Source organism: Physeter macrocephalus, chromosome 7 (assembly GCF_002837175.3).
Source record: "Physeter macrocephalus isolate SW-GA chromosome 7, ASM283717v5, whole genome shotgun sequence".
Classification (NCBI taxonomy): Eukaryota; Metazoa; Chordata; class Mammalia; order Artiodactyla; family Physeteridae; genus Physeter; species Physeter macrocephalus.
Window position 1 is genome coordinate 69,134,130 of NC_041220.1, and position 20,287 is coordinate 69,154,416.

General features: G+C 38.6%; 1 protein-coding gene across 1 annotated transcript in view; it reads left to right on the forward strand.

Annotated features, from left to right (window-relative positions):
* BMP2K (BMP2 inducible kinase) overlaps positions 1-20,287 on the forward strand; it is a 143,869-nt gene that overhangs the window by 87,487 nt on the left and 36,095 nt on the right. Inside the window, exons 8-11 of the mRNA XM_024115354.3 lie at positions 6,471-6,574; positions 8,216-8,295; positions 12,583-12,743; positions 19,761-19,945. Coding sequence (XP_023971122.1) covers positions 6,471-6,574; positions 8,216-8,295; positions 12,583-12,743; positions 19,761-19,945 — 530 coding nt within the window. The remainder of the gene's footprint in view (positions 1-6,470; positions 6,575-8,215; positions 8,296-12,582; positions 12,744-19,760; positions 19,946-20,287) is intronic.

The following is a 20,287-nucleotide window of genomic DNA, read 5'->3' on the forward strand; positions in this document are numbered from 1 at the left end:
GGTAGACTGCCTATTTCCTTTTCATTTGTTAGGTCTGGTGGGTTTTTACCTTGCTCCTTCATCTGCTGTGTGTTTTTCTGTCTTCTCATTTTGCTTATCTTACTGTGTTTGGGGTCTTCTTTTCGCAGGCTGCAGGTTCGTAGTTCCTGTTGTTTTTGGTGTCTGTCCCCAGTGGCTAAGGTTGGTTCAGTGGATTGAGTAGGTTTCCTGGTTGAGGAGACTAGTGCCTGTGTTCTGGTGGATTAGGCTGGATCTTGTCGTTCTGGTGGGCAGGTCCACGTCTGGTGGTGTGTTTTGGGGTGTCTGTGGCCTTATTATGATTTTAGGCCCCTTCTCTGCTAATGGGTGGGGTTGTGTTCCTGTCTTGCTAGTTGTTTGGCATAGGGTGTCCAGCACTGTAGCTTGCTGGTCGTTGAGTGAAGCTGGGTGTTGGTGTTGAGATGGAGATCTCTGGGAGAGCTCTCGCCAATTGATATTACGTGGAGCTGGGAGGTCCCTTGTGGACCAGTGTCCTGAAGTTGGCTCTCCCACGTCAGAGGCACAGCACTGACTCCTGGCTGGAGCACCAAGAGCCTTTCATCCACACGGCTCAGAATAAAAGGGAGAAAAAGTAGAAAGAAAGAAAGAATGAGGATAAAATAAAATAAAATAAAGTAAGATAAAATCAAGTTATTAAAATAAAAAATAATTATTAAGAAAAAATTTTTTTAAAAAAGTAAAAAAAACAAAAAATGGGCAGACAGAACCCTAGGACAAATGGTGAAAGCAAAGCTTTACAGACAAAGTCTCACATAGAAGCATACACATACACACTCACAAAAAGAGGAAAAGGGGAAAAAATAATCTGTCTTCCTCCCAAAGTCGACCTCCTCAATTTGTGATGATTCGTTGTCTCTTCAGGTATTCCACAGATGTAGGGTACATCAAGTTGATTGTGGAGATTTAATCCGCTGCCCCTGAGGCTGCTGGGAGAGATTTCCCTTTCTCTTCTTTGTTCGCACAGCTCCTGGGGTTCAGCTTTGGCTTTGTCCCTGCCTCTGCATATAGGTCGCCTGAGAGCGTCTGTTCTTCGCTCAGACAGTACAGGGTTAAAGTAGCCGCCGATTCAGGGGCTCTGGCTCACTCAGGCCGGGGGGAGGGAGGTGTACGGAGTGCGGGGCGAGCCTGCGGCGGCAGAGGCTAATGTGGTTTTGCACCAGCCTGATGTGCACCATGCGTGCGTTCTCCCGGGAAAGTTGTCCTTGCATCACCGGACCCTGGCAGTGGCGGGCTGCACAGGCTCACGGGAGGGGAGGTGTGGCGAGTGGCCTGTGCTCACACACAGGCTTCTTGGTGGCGGTAGCAGCAGCCTTAGCGTCTCATGCCCATCTCTGGGGTCCGCGCTGGTAGCCGCGGCTCGCGCCCGTCTCTGGAGCTCCTTTAAGCGGCGTTCTTAATCCCCTCTCCTCACGCACCAGGAAACAAAGAGGGAAGAAAACGTCTCTTGCCTCTTCGGCAGCTCCAGACTTTTTCCCGGACTCCCTCCCGGCTAGCTGTGGTGCACTAACCCCTTCAGGCTGTGTTCACGCCGCCAACTCCAGTCCTCTCCCTGCGATCCGACCGAAGCCCGAGCCTCATCTCCCAGCCCCTGCCCGCCCCGGCAGGTGAGCAGACAAGCCTCTCGGGCAGGTGAGTGCTGGTCGGCACCGATCCTCTGCGGGAATCTCTCCGCTTTGCCCTCCGTACCCCTGTTGCTGCGCTCTCCTCCGTGGCGCCGAAGCTCCCCCCACCCTCCGCCACCCGCAGTCTCCACCCGCGAAGGGGCTTCTAGTGTGTGGAAAACTTTCTTCCTTCACAGCTCCCTCCCACTGGTGCAGGTCCTGTCCCTATTCTTTTGTCTTTGTTTATTCTTTTTTCTTTTGCCCTACCCAGGCACGTGGGGAGTTTCTTGCCTTTTGGGAGGTCTGAGGTCTTCTGCCAGCGTTCAGTGGGTGTTGTATAGGAGCAGTTCCACGTGTAGATGTATTTCTGGTGTATCTGTGGGGAGGAAGGTGATCTCCGCATCCTACTCTTCCTCCATCTTCCTCAACTCCCTCTCATTTTCTTTATCCATTCATCCATTGATGGATACTTAGGTTGCTTCCGTATCTTGGCTTTTGTAAATAATGCTGCATTGAACACGGGGGAGGCGATATCTTTTTTAGTGTTTTTGTTTCCTTCAGATACATACTCAGAAGGAGAATTGATGGATTATATGGTATGCTATTTTCAACTTTTTGAAAGACCTCTGTACTGTTTACCACGGTAGCTGTACCAATTTACATTCCCATCAGCATTGCACAAGGGTTCCCTTTTTTCCACATTTTACCAACACTTGTTATTTCTTGTTTTTTTGATAATAAATAAATTTATTTTAATACCTGTTTTCTGTGGGCAACCAGGAACTTGCTTATTTAGATACACTTAAGATTTATTATGGAAGTTAAAAAATACATACAGTGCAGTGGTTTATCGTGTACCTGCCACCCAGCTTCAGTGATTATCAACTCATGGCCAATCTTGCTTCTTTTATGGTCTTCACCCACTGTCTTCCTATATATTTTTTTGTTGAAAAAAATCTCAGACATTTTAATGTACCTTTGAAAAGAAATCAGAGATTAAGATAGGGTTTCCTTGAAGGTTTTCAGTCATTGGCTCTGGGTTACCATTTGGGGAGATGTAAAGAGAGGGCTGTGATCAATAACTTCTAGGAACAGCTACCAGGGCTATCCCAAATATACTATCCTGGCATATTTATAGTGCCATTAGTCTTTACATTATGATTGAACACATTTATTATTAGCTGCTAAATTTGGTTTCATTTCAACAGTCTATAGAATAAGGTTTGTAGAACATCTTTGCCTAACATGTAAGTTTCTATAATACTTTGCATAGGTCAGCAGACAAAAATAAAAAGTTAATGCTTGAAGTATTTATGATTGCAAAATTAGAGTGGATATTTCTCTTTTCAGGTAAATTACTATAAGTGTAATAACTGGAAGTCTGTGGGAGAGAAAAAGTGTCGTTGTGGAAGGAAAAAATGTTAACAAATTTTAAGCAGGAACATACCTCTGTCCAAAGTATTTTCCTATTAAATTTGTTGAGCTGTTAGATTAGAGATGCTGGTTTAACTTTTACTTAGGATCCGGAATGGATCCATCATTTTATGTAACTTGAATGGAAACTACTTCATTTAATTTTTGGTGTGTGTCCTCGATGTAACCGTAGGTTAACTTGGCCACTGCTATGCTGCAGCAGCCACTGCTCCTTTAGCTGCTCTTTCTGCTGGAATATGCATGGATGGTGTACTTTCCTTTGCAAAATTAGAATAAGCATAATTAATTCAGCTGCCTTGGGCAAGTGATTTTTATCAGATAGTCTGATACATCAGTTGGAAATATGGTGGTGGTTTAGTCATATACTACCTTCAATGCTGAGACTGTTCTGTGTTCTTAGGTTGAATTAGTGATATTTGTGTCAATAGAGTCACACAAGTAAGAGGAGCAGAGAAATATCCTTCCATTTCTATATGGCTTACTTTTTAAAAGTCGATTTTATATTTACAGTAGAATCAAGGTTAATGGGAATGGTCTTGTGCTGACTCACATGATTATATTAAGTTGGGTAAACAAGGGTGTATTCTAGCTTCTCTGTCTTTTTTTAAAAACTTAATTACTTGATTCACTTTTGGATGAATTAGACACATGTATTCCTTAATCTACTTCTTCTCCTCAGGAGCATATTTCTATAGATGATATGGTTTTATTGTCATGAAGTAGGAGTTAAATAAAACACTAGACTTGAGGTTTAATTATTGTGAGAGAAAATGGCTTTGGATCAACTACTTAAAAATTGAAATTGTCATTTTTTTTTTTTTTTTTTTGTGGTATGCTGGCCTCCCTCTGTTGTGGCCTCTCCCGTTGCGGAGCACAGGCTCCGGACGCGCAGGCCCAGCGGCCATGGCTCACGGGCCCAGCTGCTCCGCGGCATGTGGGATCCTCCCAGACCGGGGCGCGAACCCGGTTCCCCTGCATCGGCAGGCGGACGCGCAACCACTGCGCCACCAGGGAAGCCCTGAAATTGTCATTTTTGGTAGATATGCTCCAGTGTTTAGCTGGATTAGAACTGATACCTCTACACTCCAGATTACATCATTCAGTAATCTAGGAGTACATTTTGCAATCCATTCTTTTGGAGAGTTTGGAAAATTACATTATTAAGTGCTTTAACAATGCCTTATTGAGATTTTTTCTTTTTCTTTTTAAATGACTGATAAGCTTCAATATAAAAATATTCAGAGATAAAAATGTAACCATGTTCTACTTTGGGTTTCAGCCTCTTCATACTTTGAATTTAGAACCAAATTAGAGATGGGGCACAGGATCTCATTAGATAAAATGACAAAGCAGATTGCAGAATGGACTCCGAAGCCAAATGGGCCTATTAATGCATATACAACCCCCAAATATACTCTCACAGAGTCGTAGACAATGTTGGAAAACCATGGACTTCTTCCACAGAAGTAGGCCACTTGCAAAACATGTTTCTGTAGAGAACATACATGTCCTGAGAATAAACTGTTGAAAGAAAGAGCAAAGAGATGGACACGTGTGGGTGCTTATTTCTTTTTTTCTAGTCTGAATTAGACAAATCACTGTCTTTCCCTTGGAGAGAAATGTATTATACTAATAGAGAGAGGTCACTAGCACAGTGGTTTTCAAACTGCTTGACAGTGATCCATGGTAAAAAATACATTTTATATATACATACACATAAACCAAGTTTCTTGAAACATTGCTTATACTTACAGTAATGCACTCTAATATTTTCTATTCTATTTTACTAAAATAAATGCTAGTCATGACCTTTTAGGCTGATTTTATGTCACATAAATGGTATCAGTACAGTTCAACAAACTAAAGTGCCTCCAGAAGATGTATTCCCACATGGAAACATGAGCCAGGGGAGTTAGAGGTCCTTTTGTTTGCTTATAAGATGTTATCAGTTCTACCCACATTGGTAAAAGTCTGTTTAAATTTATCCCCATATCATGTACTGTTGTTACTTTTAGAACATGTAATATCTGTTGGTATCAAGATAAAATATAACTTTGGAGGATGAAATAAACCTTGTAGATTTTTCAGATCTTTTCTGGATTTGAATGAAGTTGAATATACATTAATAAATATAAGAATTAAATGTTCTGAGTTATTTCTAACATTGGTGATACAATAGTAAAATATCAATTTTATAAGTGATATCTGTTAGCCCTTTTAAGTATATAAAATCAAGTGATATGCAGAATATAATAAAACTGAGTTCAGAATCTCCCAAATAAATTTTTGTTTGTGCTTAGTGTCACTTGCCAAACAACCATGTTTTTAGCAAATAAATTTATCATGCTGTTGGAGATGTATTACATTGTTTGTTCAAATATTACCTAAGTTTGAAAGGTAGATTTAATTCATTTTAATTTATAATTTTAATTTAGCTGTTTATATACCTTGATATCTCTGTACATAATTTTGTTAGTAAATTTTAGAATGTTATCTAATTAATGCTGTAAATTTTACATTGCAGATAGGTTTAAAAATGATTTGAATAAGATAAGAACTTAGGGTTAATCAATGAAGCAGCGTTAGAATATGAAGACTACTTTAACAAAATATGGATTTTTTTAGATATGTAATTGAGTATAAATGTCAACCTTCTTGTGAAATTGTAAATTAACAAGTAGTTCAAGAAATTGACAAGTGGTAGTGGTCATTTTGGTTAGAAAAAAGGTCAGGCCTTTCAAACAATGCTGTAGGGTTGGTGTGAAATCTGTTCATAATAGAACCATAAAATTATGCTTGTACTTCTGAACATGATGTGGATAGCATGTTGAAATACAGAACTATGATGAATATTGCTATCATCAGTGTGGGAAAAAAGCATGTTTTAGGAAAATTATAGTGCCAACCCTGTACTACTTTGTTAAACAGATTATAATGCATACAATTTAGTCTTCTCAATGATTTAGGAGCACTTAAAAATTAGTAGAGGTATTTTAGATAATAGTGAAAATAAGGACCCCTACTATAGCCCTGGAACTTTTTTGGATAATTCCCAGTGTTTACTAAACTCACTTTTTCTTTTGCGTTAGGGTCCCAGAAAAATATTCACATTTGTCATTCATACTTTCAGTAGAGAACTGTTCTAGGACTGATTTGTCTTTAGTTTGGGATAATGTATAAAATAGCAATTCTAATGTTTTCTGTATATGTTAACAAAGTTTGCTGGAATCATCACTGCTCTTAGAATGGAAATATATATATATAATATATATATGTGTGTGTGTGTGTATATATATATATATATATTTATTTATTTATTTATTTAATCCTTTTAATGTACCCCTAATTGCTTCCGTGTTCAATGAAACGTCTTAACATTTTGATCTATTCTTGCAGGGTTCATGCTTGAACCGGATCCAGAACGTAGACCCGATATATTTCAAGTGTCATATTTTGCATTTAAATTTGCCAAAAAGGATTGTCCAGTCTCCAACATCAATGTAAGTAGTTTTGCAAGTAGGATATGAATTTTTTATCTGTGCAGATATATATACTTTCAGAGTTACTTGTTTCAAGACAAGTGGTCTCATAGTATGTTTGTGATTAGTATTTTTTTTTTTTTTTGGCGGTACAAGGGCCTCTCACTGTTGTGGCCTCTCCTGTTGCGGAGTGCAGGCTCCGGACGCGCAGGCTCAGCGGCCGTGGCTCACGGGCCCAGCCGCTCCGCGGCATATGGGATCTTCCCAGACCGGGGCACGAACCCGTGTCCCCTGCATCGGCAGGCGGATTCTCAACCACTGCGCCACCAGGGAAGCCCTGTGGATTAGTATTTTTGATACTAAGCTACAGTTGCCAAACTGCATACTGTGGTGCTCTGGGGAGCTACAGTGGACTTGAGGGCACTGCAGGATATTTTGCATATTTGAGGGAAACACAGTGACCTCTGTCTGATACAGCACAAACTACTATTATTAAGTTGTTTGGGCCTAACTGTTGAAAAAACAGGACTGTTACATTTTTGGGGAGCAGGGTGGGGCCGGGTGTCATGAAAAATTACTGAGACACTAAGCACTCTAAAGTTTGGTTACCTTTGGCGTAAAGAGCATAGGCATTGTAAATGCAGGGAACTGGGTTCAGTTCTGTCTTTATCAGTGACTGATTTTGTATATTTTGGGGAGTTACTTAATAGTTTGTTACTTTTTCTGTAAAACAGGGATAGTAATTATGAGGGTTAGAAATAATAAATGTAAAACCCAGTGTCTAGTGCAGGGAAGCTGAGTTGGTAATAGCTATTACCATGCAAAGGCTTTGAATTGTATCTGGTGTCTGCATACTTAACTACATCAGATTAACAGTATATGGCGAGTCTGCTAATTTTAATAAAAGTCTAGAATCATCAGTGATTTTTAAGCTGTTCTCAACATTGTGAAGATCATTCTGGCCTGACTTGTTCTTATAGGTTTCCTTTGTGTATAATGTAATCCACCCCACTGAGAAAAAAGAAGGAATTTGGTACCTTTTCCTTTTTGTTTTTTGAAGTTCTTACTATGTCAATATAATATATTCTCGGTTGAAGCTGAAAGTCATTACTAACATTCTAGTAATGAAAGTAGCTTTATTTGACATTTGCCTGGATTTTTAGCTTTTCACTCAGCAAACATTTATTGAGTACTTACTATAAGCCAAACATTATAGAGGATAAACAAATGAGTGAAGCCTCTGCTCTTGTTTTCTAGACTTGACAAGCAGTGTCATGAAAATTACCTGCAGTATGTAAAACAGCAGGGTATTCATGTGCTTGGTGTTTTGCTTCTTCTTCCAAAGAGTGTGAAATAGTCATTGATTTACAAGTGTAATATAATCCTTTATACCCAAGATTTACCCATTTGTAAAGTGGATATAATGATGTTGTTCTGTTTATTTTCCAAGGGTTTCTGTGGAGCACAAATATGAAAGTGACATTTGTATAACATGCACTGATATTTGCAAATATATGTGAACAGTTTATAGATATTTGAGGTGAAGAGATTGTCTCACAGACAATACTTTTAAAATTTAAGAATGTATCTGTAGTGTTTAAGTAAAGCTGTCTGCAATTGAAATAAAAACTAAAATGAAAAGTTTTATTTTTTTCTTCCAAGAATTCTCCTATTCCTTCAGCTCTTCCTGAACCGATGACTGCTAGTGAAGCAGCTTCTAGGAAAAGCCAAATAAAAGCCAGGTAGGCAAAACTATGCTGAAATTTGAAAAGGCATTTTTAAAAAAAGAGGACAGTTCTTGTTTTTAATCCTAGCAAGTGTCATTCATTAAATATCATCTTCACCCACAAAAAATGTCGTATTCCTTATTGTATGTGGTATGTCGTATTCCTTATTGCAAGTACAGAATAAGCTTTTTTATATGATATAACAGGGTTTGACAGCAGTTGCACTTGAACTGCTCCCCCTCAGCAATCACAAAGTGATTGTGTAACTGGTGATATTACACTGGGTCCTTTTACAGGGGGGAGTTGTCATTTCATCACGTGGCAACTAATTTATAAGATTTTATGTTTTACTTAATAGCTAGTATGACTTTTTTTTTAATTTACTGAAAGAAAAAATAGCTATGTATAATTTATAATGAGTGGTTATAATGGTAATACTTTTAAGACTGATAAAGAAATATAATGTTTTAAATAATTTTTATAGTTCTTTACTACATTAATGTTTGATACAAATTACATAGGTTAAGACCTAAATCTGGGGCTTCCCTGGTGGCGCAGTGGTTGCGCGTCCGCCTGCCGATGCAGGGGAACCGGGTTCGCGCCCCGGTCTGGGAGGATCCCGCGTGCCGCGGAGCGGCTGGGCCCGTGAGCCGTGGCCGCTGGGCCTGCGCGTCCGGAGCCTGTGCTCCGCGACGGGAGAGGCCACAGCAGAGGGAGGCCCACATACCACAAAAAAAAAAAAAAAAAAAGACCTAAATCTGACTAATGATTGAATTAATGACTGATTTATTTTTTTTCTCGAGTTTAAAAGTTAATAAGCAAGACTGTATTTTAGATTATCAGACAGGCTTAATATTACATTTGGGGAGATTTCTTGGTCACAGATTTTTGTATTGTATTTTACTTATGCAAAGTATTTTATTTGACATAAAATACATAAAAAATATTTGTCATGCACTTGTTACATGCAAGATACAGATACGGAGACCACAAAGAAAAAGCAGCAGTGTTTATTTCCAGGGAGTTCTGATCCAAATGAAGATAGACGGGTGAACAGTCACACCTTGATAGATATCAGGCAGCTCTGAGGGTGGAGGAAGGGAAAGAAGACAGGAGCACAGGAAGAATCCGGTGGGAGTTGCTGGACTCTTTCTTGAAGGATGAATAGTCTAGTCACTTGGAATGATGGGCAGTGAAACCATAGCAGGCAAACATTGCCGGTGAGGACAGCCTTTGTGAAGCTACAAGGCTGGGGCATAATAAGGGCACATATACAGGAGTGGTGGGAAATGAAGCTGAGGAGGGGTAGGTAAATATCAGTCTTGAGCAACTTTGTTTATATGTCATGCTGAGAAATTTGGATTTTGGCCTTTAGGCCAGTGAGTTTTCAATTTTGCAGTCAGTTCTACTATTTGGAACTTGGTTGTCAGGTGTGTTATAAATAATCTCTTATTTGTAAATTATTGAAATATCACTTGAGAATGACTTAGTTTTTTTAAAAAAATATGACATCACTCTAAAGACATTACCTTCATCCACTTAAATTTAAAATACTCTTTTGAGTAAGAGACGAAAGAGTAATGTGACATCTAACTTGCAGGAATCCCGCATGACTGACTGTCTTACCCATGACATAGCTGTAGTTAGCAACTGCTGTTATAGTTGAGTGGTCATTATGAATTATTGTAAGACTTGTTAGTTGAATTTTATTGTTACTTGTATTTTAAAATAATTATTTTGTTAATGATTAAATCTTTAAGAAAGTAGATACAAATTTTTTAAAAAGCATGAGTCAACTGAACAGTAATGCTTTGAATATCTTTTCACCATGACGCAAGTTACAGCTATACAATTATAAGGAAATGAAATAGTTAATGAAATAGTTAATTAAAATTCACAATGCTATTCATAGTATGTTAAATCTATATATTATGTATATTAAAAAATAGGGTTCATTGGTGCTTATTGGTCAATAATATAAGTTTACTTTTTATTGATAGTATCAGTAAAGAAGTTGAAAAATTCTAAATGTTAAAAAGTTGTAAATCTTCTTTTTTTTTCCATGTAAAAGGCATATTTCCAGAGAGGGGAGGAGGGGGAATCTTTAAATAGCCAGTATCATTATTTACATGTTTTAAAGCTTTTATGATTATTATCTGCCTGCCCTGCCTTCAGTCAGTGGCACTTTTTGTTTCACTTCTTAAAAGCCCCCATCCACCTCCCCAAAATTTGCATCTGCTCTTGGGACTGTTACACATGTGAAACTTATGTGATTTATATCTTAAAGATGGAAGGGTTGAGAATCACTGCCCTGGCAGATGGAAACACTGAAGGATTTTAAGAGAAGAGAGTGTTTGTATTTTAGGAAGATTGTTCAGGCTAGTCAGCAGAAAAGAAAAGAATGGAAGCAAAAAACCAGCTTTGTGTCTGCTACAATAGTGCAAAGGAAGTTGCGTAGCAGTGTTGATATCAGTAATTACTCTTTCTTTCATTTTAGTTAAGTTTGTATTTTCACTTTGCCGAATCCAGGCATTCTCCTCCCATTTCTTCATAGACTGCTTACTTTCTTTTACTGTCTGATGAAATCATATTTATGTTTAACCTCCAGTTCTCACCTGAGCCTTCTCTAGCCAAGTTAGGTTAAAGGTAAAATTACTCCTCCATGAAACTCTTCACAGTACTAACTTAGTGCTGGTTACTTTTTCTGTCTTATATTTTATTATATTTTCATGAACATGTGCCATATCTTCCTAGGTAGACTGTAAATTCTTTGAAGACAGGGTACTGAGCCCTATTAGCTGGATATCAGTAACTGTATAATAGGTATTGGTACATTAGTGAAATAAGTTAGGAAACACTAGACTAAACAAAGTCTGCAGAACTTTTAATATGCTTTTTAGAGGTTTGCCCTGCTCATGTGTGTTGTGAATCCTTTACGGAGCTATTTAGAACAGGAACAAGGCAGGGTGAGGTCTGGCCTATATACTACCCACTTAATGAAGAATGGGTAGACAAATAGAAAGATTGTATACAATATTTCCCCCAAATTACTTGAGATTAGGCAGTACAGCATTGGTTTTAGTGCCATATCCATAATTTGAACTCAATAAATAATTAGATTAAATGAGATATAATTGGTTACATGTATACATGATCTTTTTATAGCCTTTTAGTTCTATTTTCATATGACTTGTACCATCCCCATCCCGTCTAAAACACAAATGTTATTTTTAGAAAACAGCACACATACAATGCATTTCTATGATTTTCCAAAATCTTTTGATTCAATTTCACATCCTTTCTTTCTGAGAAAGATAGTTGTTGAGAGGGCTCCCTCTTGTGGTATCTCCAGATAGAGGAAAGAACTGTAGAGTTCTGTGCAGTTACGATAGACGGGACTTTCTCTAAATGCCGAAGATGTGTACTTGATAAATCATATGTATGCAAAACTTTTAAGCGTCAGATCATTTTGAAAATGTGCTAAGGGAACTTGATAAGGAGATTTTATTGCAATCCTTTTGAAAAGTGAACATAGACCCTATTAAGTGTTCGAGTTTTTGTTCTGAATTTATAGAAAGCAGAGTTGATAAATATGTAAGTTAAAGATTTTTCCTGGCTGTTTTTGAAAGAGAAAAGCAAATGTCTGTGTCTCCTTGAATTATATTTAGTGTCTCTTGCTTTCAAAACTGCTTTGCACTTGACCACTCACATTTGTGGCCTAAACTAAGTCCTAGTGGGAAAACTTTTATATAATTTCCATTCAGTGTTTTAAGTAAAGCAAAGTTAAAGATTCAAGATGCTGAATGTGAGCTGATAGCTCCACCAGTTAAAAGTTTTGGCTTCTTTTGTTTTACATGCCTTAGGCCCTATTCTTTTTTTTTTCTTAAGCCAAGAGTCCAAGCTAAAGGAGACTGTTGTTTGTTGTTTCTTATTTTTATTTCTCTGACTGGTTTAGAGAGTTGGCTCTCAGTTTTGTCCAAAACCTTATTGGGAAGACTTCTGTTTGCTTCCTTTATTTTATCTCCTTAAGAGCAATTCTATACTCTTTTTCTGCCAGCTCCGGTGGCAGACTATAAGTGGTAGCACTCTGGCTTGAGGAAATTGGTTAGCTTTATTTTATTTACTTTCTTATCTTCATTAAACATTTAGTACTTGAAAATGAGACTTAGGAAGAAGCCAAGAGGACTAACATGATCATCAATAATAATAAATATGCATCTGTTGAAATAGATCCTTTATAGAACAAATAGTAAGTTAGAAATGATCCCAGTATTTGGAATGACATGTGTTCTTCTGTTGTAGAATAACAGATACCATTGGACCAACAGAAACCTCAATTGCACCAAGACAGAGACCAAAGGCGAATTCTACTACTGCCACTCCTAGTGTGCTGACCATTCAAAGTTCAGCAATACCTGTTAAAGTCCCAGCTCCTGGTGAATTCAGTAACCACAGACCAAAAGGTGATACAGCTCTGCCAACCTCATCCCCTTTTTAGTTAAGTTACATAAACCTTTTATGGCTTGATTTCCTAGAAATGTAAATTATTGGCAGACTTACTATTGTGAAGCAGATATGTCACATAGTGCTTTAAGAAACATAAAGCTACTAATGTCTAATAAACCCACCTAATTGTTTTCCTAATGTTGTCAGCAAAGGTAAGGTACTGGCAGTATAAAAGTATGGTATGAAAAGCTCACAAACTGCTTATCTCTAGAGTCATCGACTAGTAGGGTTCGAGGTTGATACTAAAGTTCAAGAGTATAGAAAATTCTATATTGTATTGGAAAGGAGGAATTTGAAACTCTAGCCTCACAAAGCTTTAATGTTAAAGTGTTTTCAACTAGTATGTTTTAAATTAGGATACTCTAATGGTTAAAAGCCTACATGTTGAGTCTTAAGAACCTGGATTTGAGTCCTATTTCTCCTATTTTTTAGAAATGTGTTATGAAAATACTAGTACCTATCTTATGGGACTGTTGTGAAGATTAAATGACTGCGTACTATAATGTCTGCCACATAATATGTCCTTAAGAAATGTTCCCTATTAACTACTGTTACTACTATTAGGTAAAGTATATGCTCAGGGAAGACATTTATGTTATCTGATGTAACATATGCCTGTGGTGATCAGGCATACCCGATGGAGGAATAGGGAAAGGGAAAAGGGAACAAAAGGGGAATTTGAAGTCTTTTATGTCCAATTCCCATTTTACCATTTCTTAGCCTCACTGTTCTCTTCTGTAAAATGGGAAAACAACCATTCTGCCTATTATAAAGAGTAATAAAGAGTAAATAACAAGGTGTATGGTATCTAGGAAAATTCTGTTTCATAGTAAGCATGCAGTGTTTTCCTTTTTCTACCTTTTGGGTTGGAGATGCTATTCTTTTTTTTTTTTTTTTGTGGTACGCGGGCCTCTCACTGCTGTGGCCTCTCGCGCTGCGGAGCACAGGCTCTGGACGCGCAGGCTCAGAGACCATGGCTTACAGGCCCAGCCGCTCCGCGGCATGTGGGATCCTTCCGGACCCACGTCCCCTGCATCGGCAGGCGGACCCCCAACCACTGCGCCACCAGGGAAGCCCAATGCTATTCTTTATTTTCTTTTTTTTAAAAAAATAAAGCTGTATTTATTTATTTAATTTTTTTCTTTTTTTCTTTTTTTTTTGGCTGTGACGTGCGGCACGAGGGATCTTAGTTCCCTGACCAGGGATTGAACCTGTGCCACCTGCAGTGGAAGTGTGGAGTTTTAACCACTGGACCGCCAGGGAAGTCCCGCTATTAGGCTTCCCTATCACGTATTTTGGCCCTTCAGCCAAAGACCTCTAGGAACACACCTATATTTGAATAAATTTGGTTTATTACTCAGGTGCCCTGGAAATCTGTGGGAGTATCTCAGTAAGAAGGTGTCTGAAAACACGTATTAAGGGATTTGGGCTTGTTTTAGGTAATTTTGGGGAGGTGGGGCTATAATATCATTATCATCATCTAGAAGGAGGGAAGCAAACGCCTCATTTGGAAATGAAGCAGCATTTAGTCATATTGGCCAGGATTGAGAGAGGTTTGGTCATTTTTCTGGTTTGGACAGTGTTCCTGATTTTGTCAGTGTTGAGACATGATAATGGAGTAGTCTTGTCCTGGTCCATCATGGTCATAGGATGGCTTTGTCTGATGTCAGTGTTCTGTAAAATTGTTTATGTTTATCATGAAAACACCTAGACCTAAGTGTGTCAGGCCTACCCCTCATGTCAGGGGCACCATTTCTCTTTCTTTCATGCTTCTAGCTTAAGTTGAAAAAAAATACTATTTTTCCCCCCATATGTACATCTCTTGACATTGCTTTTCTCATTAAATCTTATATAAAAAGTATGGAATCTAAAAAAAAAAAAAGGTCATGAAGAACCTAGGGGCAAGACGGGAATAAAGACACAGACCTACTACAGAATGGACTTGAGGATTTGTGGTACGCGGGCCTCTCACTGCTGTGGCCTCTCGCGCTGCGGAGCACAGGCTCTGGACGCGCAGGCTCAGAGACCATGGCTTACAGGCCCAGCCGCTCCGCGGCATGTGGGATCCTTCCGGACCCACGTCCCCTGCATCGGCAGGCGGACCCCCAACCACTGCGCCACCAGGGAAGCCCAATGCTATTCTTTATTTTCTTTTTTTTAAAAAAATAAAGCTGTATTTATTTATTTAATTTTTTTCTTTTTTTCTTTTTTTTTTGGCTGTGACGTGCGGCACGAGGGATCTTAGTTCCCTGACCAGGGATTGAACCTGTGCCACCTGCAGTGGAAGTGTGGAGTTTTAACCACTGGACCGCCAGGGAAGTCCCGCTATTAGGCTTCCCTATCACGTATTTTGGCCCTTCAGCCAAAGACCTCTAGGAACACACCTATATTTGAATAAATTTGGTTTATTACTCAGGTGCCCTGGAAATCTGTGGGAGTATCTCAGTAAGAAGGTGTCTGAAAACACGTATTAAGGGATTTGGGCTTGTTTTAGGTAATTTTGGGGAGGTGGGGCTATAATATCATTATCATCATCTAGAAGGAGGGAAGCAAACGCCTCATTTGGAAATGAAGCAGCATTTAGTCATATTGGCCAGGATTGAGAGAGGTTTGGTCATTTTTCTGGTTTGGACAGTGTTCCTGATTTTGTCAGTGTTGAGACATGATAATGGAGTAGTCTTGTCCTGGTCCATCATGGTCATAGGATGGCTTTGTCTGATGTCAGTGTTCTGTAAAATTGTTTATGTTTATCATGAAAACACCTAGACCTAAGTGTGTCAGGCCTACCCCTCATGTCAGGGGCACCATTTCTCTTTCTTTCATGCTTCTAGCTTAAGTTGAAAAAAAATACTATTTTTCCCCCCATATGTACATCTCTTGACATTGCTTTTCTCATTAAATCTTATATAAAAAGTATGGAATCTAAAAAAAAAAAAAAGGTCATGAAGAACCTAGGGGCAAGACGGGAATAAAGACACAGACCTACTACAGAATGGACTTGAGGACACAGGGAGGGGGAAGAGTAAGCTGGGACAAAGTAAGAGAGTGGCATGGACATATATACACTACCAAACGTAAAATAGATAGCTAGTGGGAAGCAGCCGCATAGCACAGGGAGATCAGCTCAGTGCTTTGTGACCACCTAGAGGAGCGGGATAGGGAAGGTGGGAGGGAGACGCAAGAGGGAGGAGATATGGGGATATACGTATATGTATAGCTGATTCACTTGGTTATAAAGCAGAAACTAACACACCATTGTAAAGCAATTATACTCCAATAAAGATGTTTAAAAAAAAAGTAACACATGAATAAATTTTTAAAATATATTCATACAATACAATAGCATTCAGAACAATGTAAAAGTCCCCATTCTTTTTCTTTCCAGAGTAAACTAGCAGCAGTTTGGTATACATCCTCCTAGTCCTTTTTTATTTTCTTGCATGCATATACACAGGTATAAATAATTCACGTTGGGTTAAACACAAATGGATTCATACTATACATAGTTCTCTACAACTTGATTTTTTTTTTTAATGTAATATACTTTGGAGAGCTTTGCATATCAGTGCATATAGATCTACCATGTAGTTTTTAATAGGTATGTGATATTCCATCATATGAATGTACCATAGTTTATAAAACCTTTTTGGTTATTTCCAATATTTGCTATTATTAATAGTGTTGTGGTAAACATCTTTATAATGAACACTTGATTTCCATGTCAGCATTCTTTTGAGGAGGCTATTAAGTACACTCATTTAAAATTATTCAGATACTCCAAATTACCATCTAAAGAAGACTTCAGAAATTTACGCTATAGCACCAACAAGGTGTGAGTGTCTTTTCATCCCTGTCTTTACCAACACTTGATAGTATTGGTTTTTTAAAAATGTTTCCCTATTGACAGGTGAAACATTTTTGATTTTATTTTAATATTCCTGATTAATGTTACTGTTTCATGTTTACTGACCATTTGTTTTCTTCTGTGAATTGTCTTTTGCAATTTTCCATGAGATGGTTTGTCTTTTATTTACTTTTTATTGCTCTGAAGATTTTATACTTATGTATTCTGAATATTCTTTGCCAAATATATTGTAAATATTTTCTTCCAGTTTATCATTTGTCTTTAACTCATGAATTTACTGAACTTCTCTGAGCCTTCATTTCATCATTTGTAAAATGGGGAATAATAGTATGAGGATTTAATGATGTACTCGAAAGCATGGTTTTCATGTAGGATTGTAGTGATGTTTTTTGGGAGTTCTCCGGTGCTCTGTGGGCTTGGCTTGAGAACCAGGGAGCTCTGTTCAGCTTGATAACACTAAAGAGAAGTCACAGTGAGGTGAGAGGTGAGTTCCATGAGTTATTGCATGGTGCTCATTGGCTTGTGATTGGGCTTCACCTGCAGCTGAAAGTGTTCTTCAGTTAGACATCAGGGCCTTAAAGATGAAAGTATAGCTGAGGAGCTGAACTTTTTAATACTCTTCCAACTGGAAATAAATACACTTAAAAGGCTAATCATGGTTATGTCTGTGTGGTGGAATTATGGTTTTAATTTTCTTCCTGTATTTTTATAAACATTTTCAAGAATAATTAAAATGAAGATGCCATTTTTTTGTAATTGGAAGAAGTAGAAACAGTTATAAAACGATTTTCATAGAGGTGTTGAATTTAAGGCCTGTGGAGTTTTTTTTTTTTAAACATTTTTATTGGCGTATAATTGCTTTACAATAGTGTGTTAGTTTCTGCTTTATAACAAAATGATCAGTTATACATATACATATATCCCCATATCTCCTCCCTCTTGCGTCTCCCTCCCTCCCACCCTCCCTATCCCATCCCTCTAGGTGGTCACAAAGCACCGAGCTGATCTCCCTGTGCTATGCAGCTGCTTCCCACTAGCTATCTATTTTACCTTTTGGTAGTGTATATATGTCCATATATACACTACCACTCTCTCACTTTGTCCTAGCTTACCCTTCCCCTTCCCTGTATCCTCAAGTCCATTCTGTAGTAGGTCTGCATCTTTATTCCCATCTTGCCCCTAGGTTCTTCATGACCATTTTTGTTTTTTTTAGATTCCATATATATGTGTTAGCATACGGTATTTGTTTTTCTCTTTCTGACTTACTTCACTCTGTATGACAGACTCTAGGTCCATCCACCTCACTACAAATAACTCAATTTCGTTTCTTTTTATGGCTGAGTAATATTCCATTGTATATAGCACTTAGGTTGCTTCCATGTCCTGGCTATGGTAAATAGAGCTGCAATGAACTTTGTGGTACATGACTCTTTTTGAATTACAGTTTTCTCAGGGTATATGCCCAGTAGTGGGATTGCTGGGTCGTATGGTAGTTCTATTTGTAGTTTTTTAAGGAACCTCCATACTGTTCTCCATAATGGCTCTATCAATTAACATTCCCACCAACAGTGTATGAGGGTTCCCTTTTCTCCACACACTCTCCAGCATTTATTGTTTGTAGATTTGCTGATGGCCATTCTGATCGGTGTGAGATGATATCGCATTGTAGTTTTGATTTGCATTTCTCTAATGATTAATGATGTTGAGCATTCTTTCATGTGTTTGTCGGCAGTCTGTATATCTTCTATGGAGAAATGTCTGTTTAGGTCTTCTGCCCGTTTTTGGATTGGGTTGTTCGTTTTTTTGATGTTGAGCTGCATGATCTGCTTGTAAATTTTGGAGATTAATCCTTTGTCAGTTGCTTCATTTGCAAATATTTTCTCCCATTCTGAGGGTTGTCTTTTCTTCTTGTTTATGGTTTCCTTTGCTGTGCAAAAGTTTTTAAGTTTCATTAGGTCCCATTTGTTTATTTATGTTTTTATTTCCATTTCTCTAGGAGGTGGGTCCAAAAGGATCTTGCTGTGATTTATGTCATAGAGTGTTCTGCCTATGTTTTCCTCTAAGAGTTTGATAGTGTCTGGCCTTACATTTAGGTCTTTAATCCATTTTGAGTTTATTTTTGTGTATGGTGTTAGGGAGTGTTCTAATTTCATTCTTTTACATGTAGCTGTCCAGTTTTCCCAGCACCACTTATTGAAGAGCCTGTCTTTTCTCCATTGTATATTCTTAAGGCCTGTGGAGGTTTGAAGACATTAACATTGATGAGAAAGAATCCTTCTCTCTCTCTTCTTGCACTCTCCCTCCTTTTCTCCCCTTAGTGTTAAAGAATCATATTTGAATTTATGGTAACTTGTTGGAAGAGAATATAGAAATTATAGTATATTGCATTTCCTCTTTTTGAAGTTGTCTGTCTCATCTTTTTTTGGTTATTTCAAACGTTTATTCATAGGAATTTCCTATGGTAAAATTTATAAAGCTTATTAAAAAATGCCCATTTAGGAGACAGTGTTAGTAGATTCACTACAGCAGCATTTATTGAACATCTGTTATGTAAAAAGTTCTTTGGGGCACTAAAAGAAATAATAAGTCTTCACCCCATCCTTCAGTTAGGAAATAACCATGTGAACAATTAATATGTGCAAGGCAAAAAGAAATGTTATAAACTGAGTGGAAGCACTAAAGGAAGGAAGAAGGAAGAGAGATTTGAGATAAACTTTAAAGGTAAGAAGAGTTGCAGTGGGTGGAAAGTGGCATTCTAGACAGAGAGTCATGTCAGCAAAGATGCAAACTCATGAAGGTGCATGATACGGTTGAGAAATGTGGAACATTTCAAATTGGCATGGTTGGTGTGTTCATGGAGAGATGAAGTGTGAAAGATTAAGTGTTTCTAAGATGTTGACTTGTTCATGAGTTGTAACTGACAAAATTAACTTTCATGGGTACTTTTATTATAGTAAATAATCCCTTTAGACTATACGCACATGGAAGTTTCTATAAGATAAGGGTATGAATGCCTTGGTTTATGATTATTGGAATGCGTGTTTTGAAATGCAGCTATTTTATTGAAGTCATGAGTATGTTAATGTAAGTTTTCGGAAACCTCTTTTAGGAGCGCTGAGACCTGGAAATGGCCCTGAGATTTTACTGGGTCAGGGGCCCACTCAGCAGCCTCCACAGCAGCATCGAGTACTTCAGCAGCTACAGCAGGGAGACTGGAGATTGCAGCAGCTTCATCTGCAGCATCGTCATCCTCAGCAGCAGCAGCAGCTACTTCAGGATGCTTATATGCAGCAGGTGATTCTTTTGTTACTTGAGGTACAGAAGTACTGTTGTGGAATTCATGCCGCTCTTGAATAGCAGTGAATTCCCTTTTGTATCATGGGTACTTTGAACTGTAGATTGAAGTAAACATTTTGCTCAGTTTCCTGATTATTAAAAGAACATGTAGGGCTTCCCTGGTGGCGCAGTGGTTGCGCGTCCGCCTGCCGGGGCGGGGGGGCCGGGTTCGCGCCCCGGTCTGGGAGGGTCCCGCGTGCCGCGGAGCGGCTGGGCCCGTGGGCCGTGGCCGCTGGGCCTGCGCGTCCGGAGCCTGTGCCCTGCAACGGGAGAGGCCGCAGCAGGGGGAGGCCCGCGTAC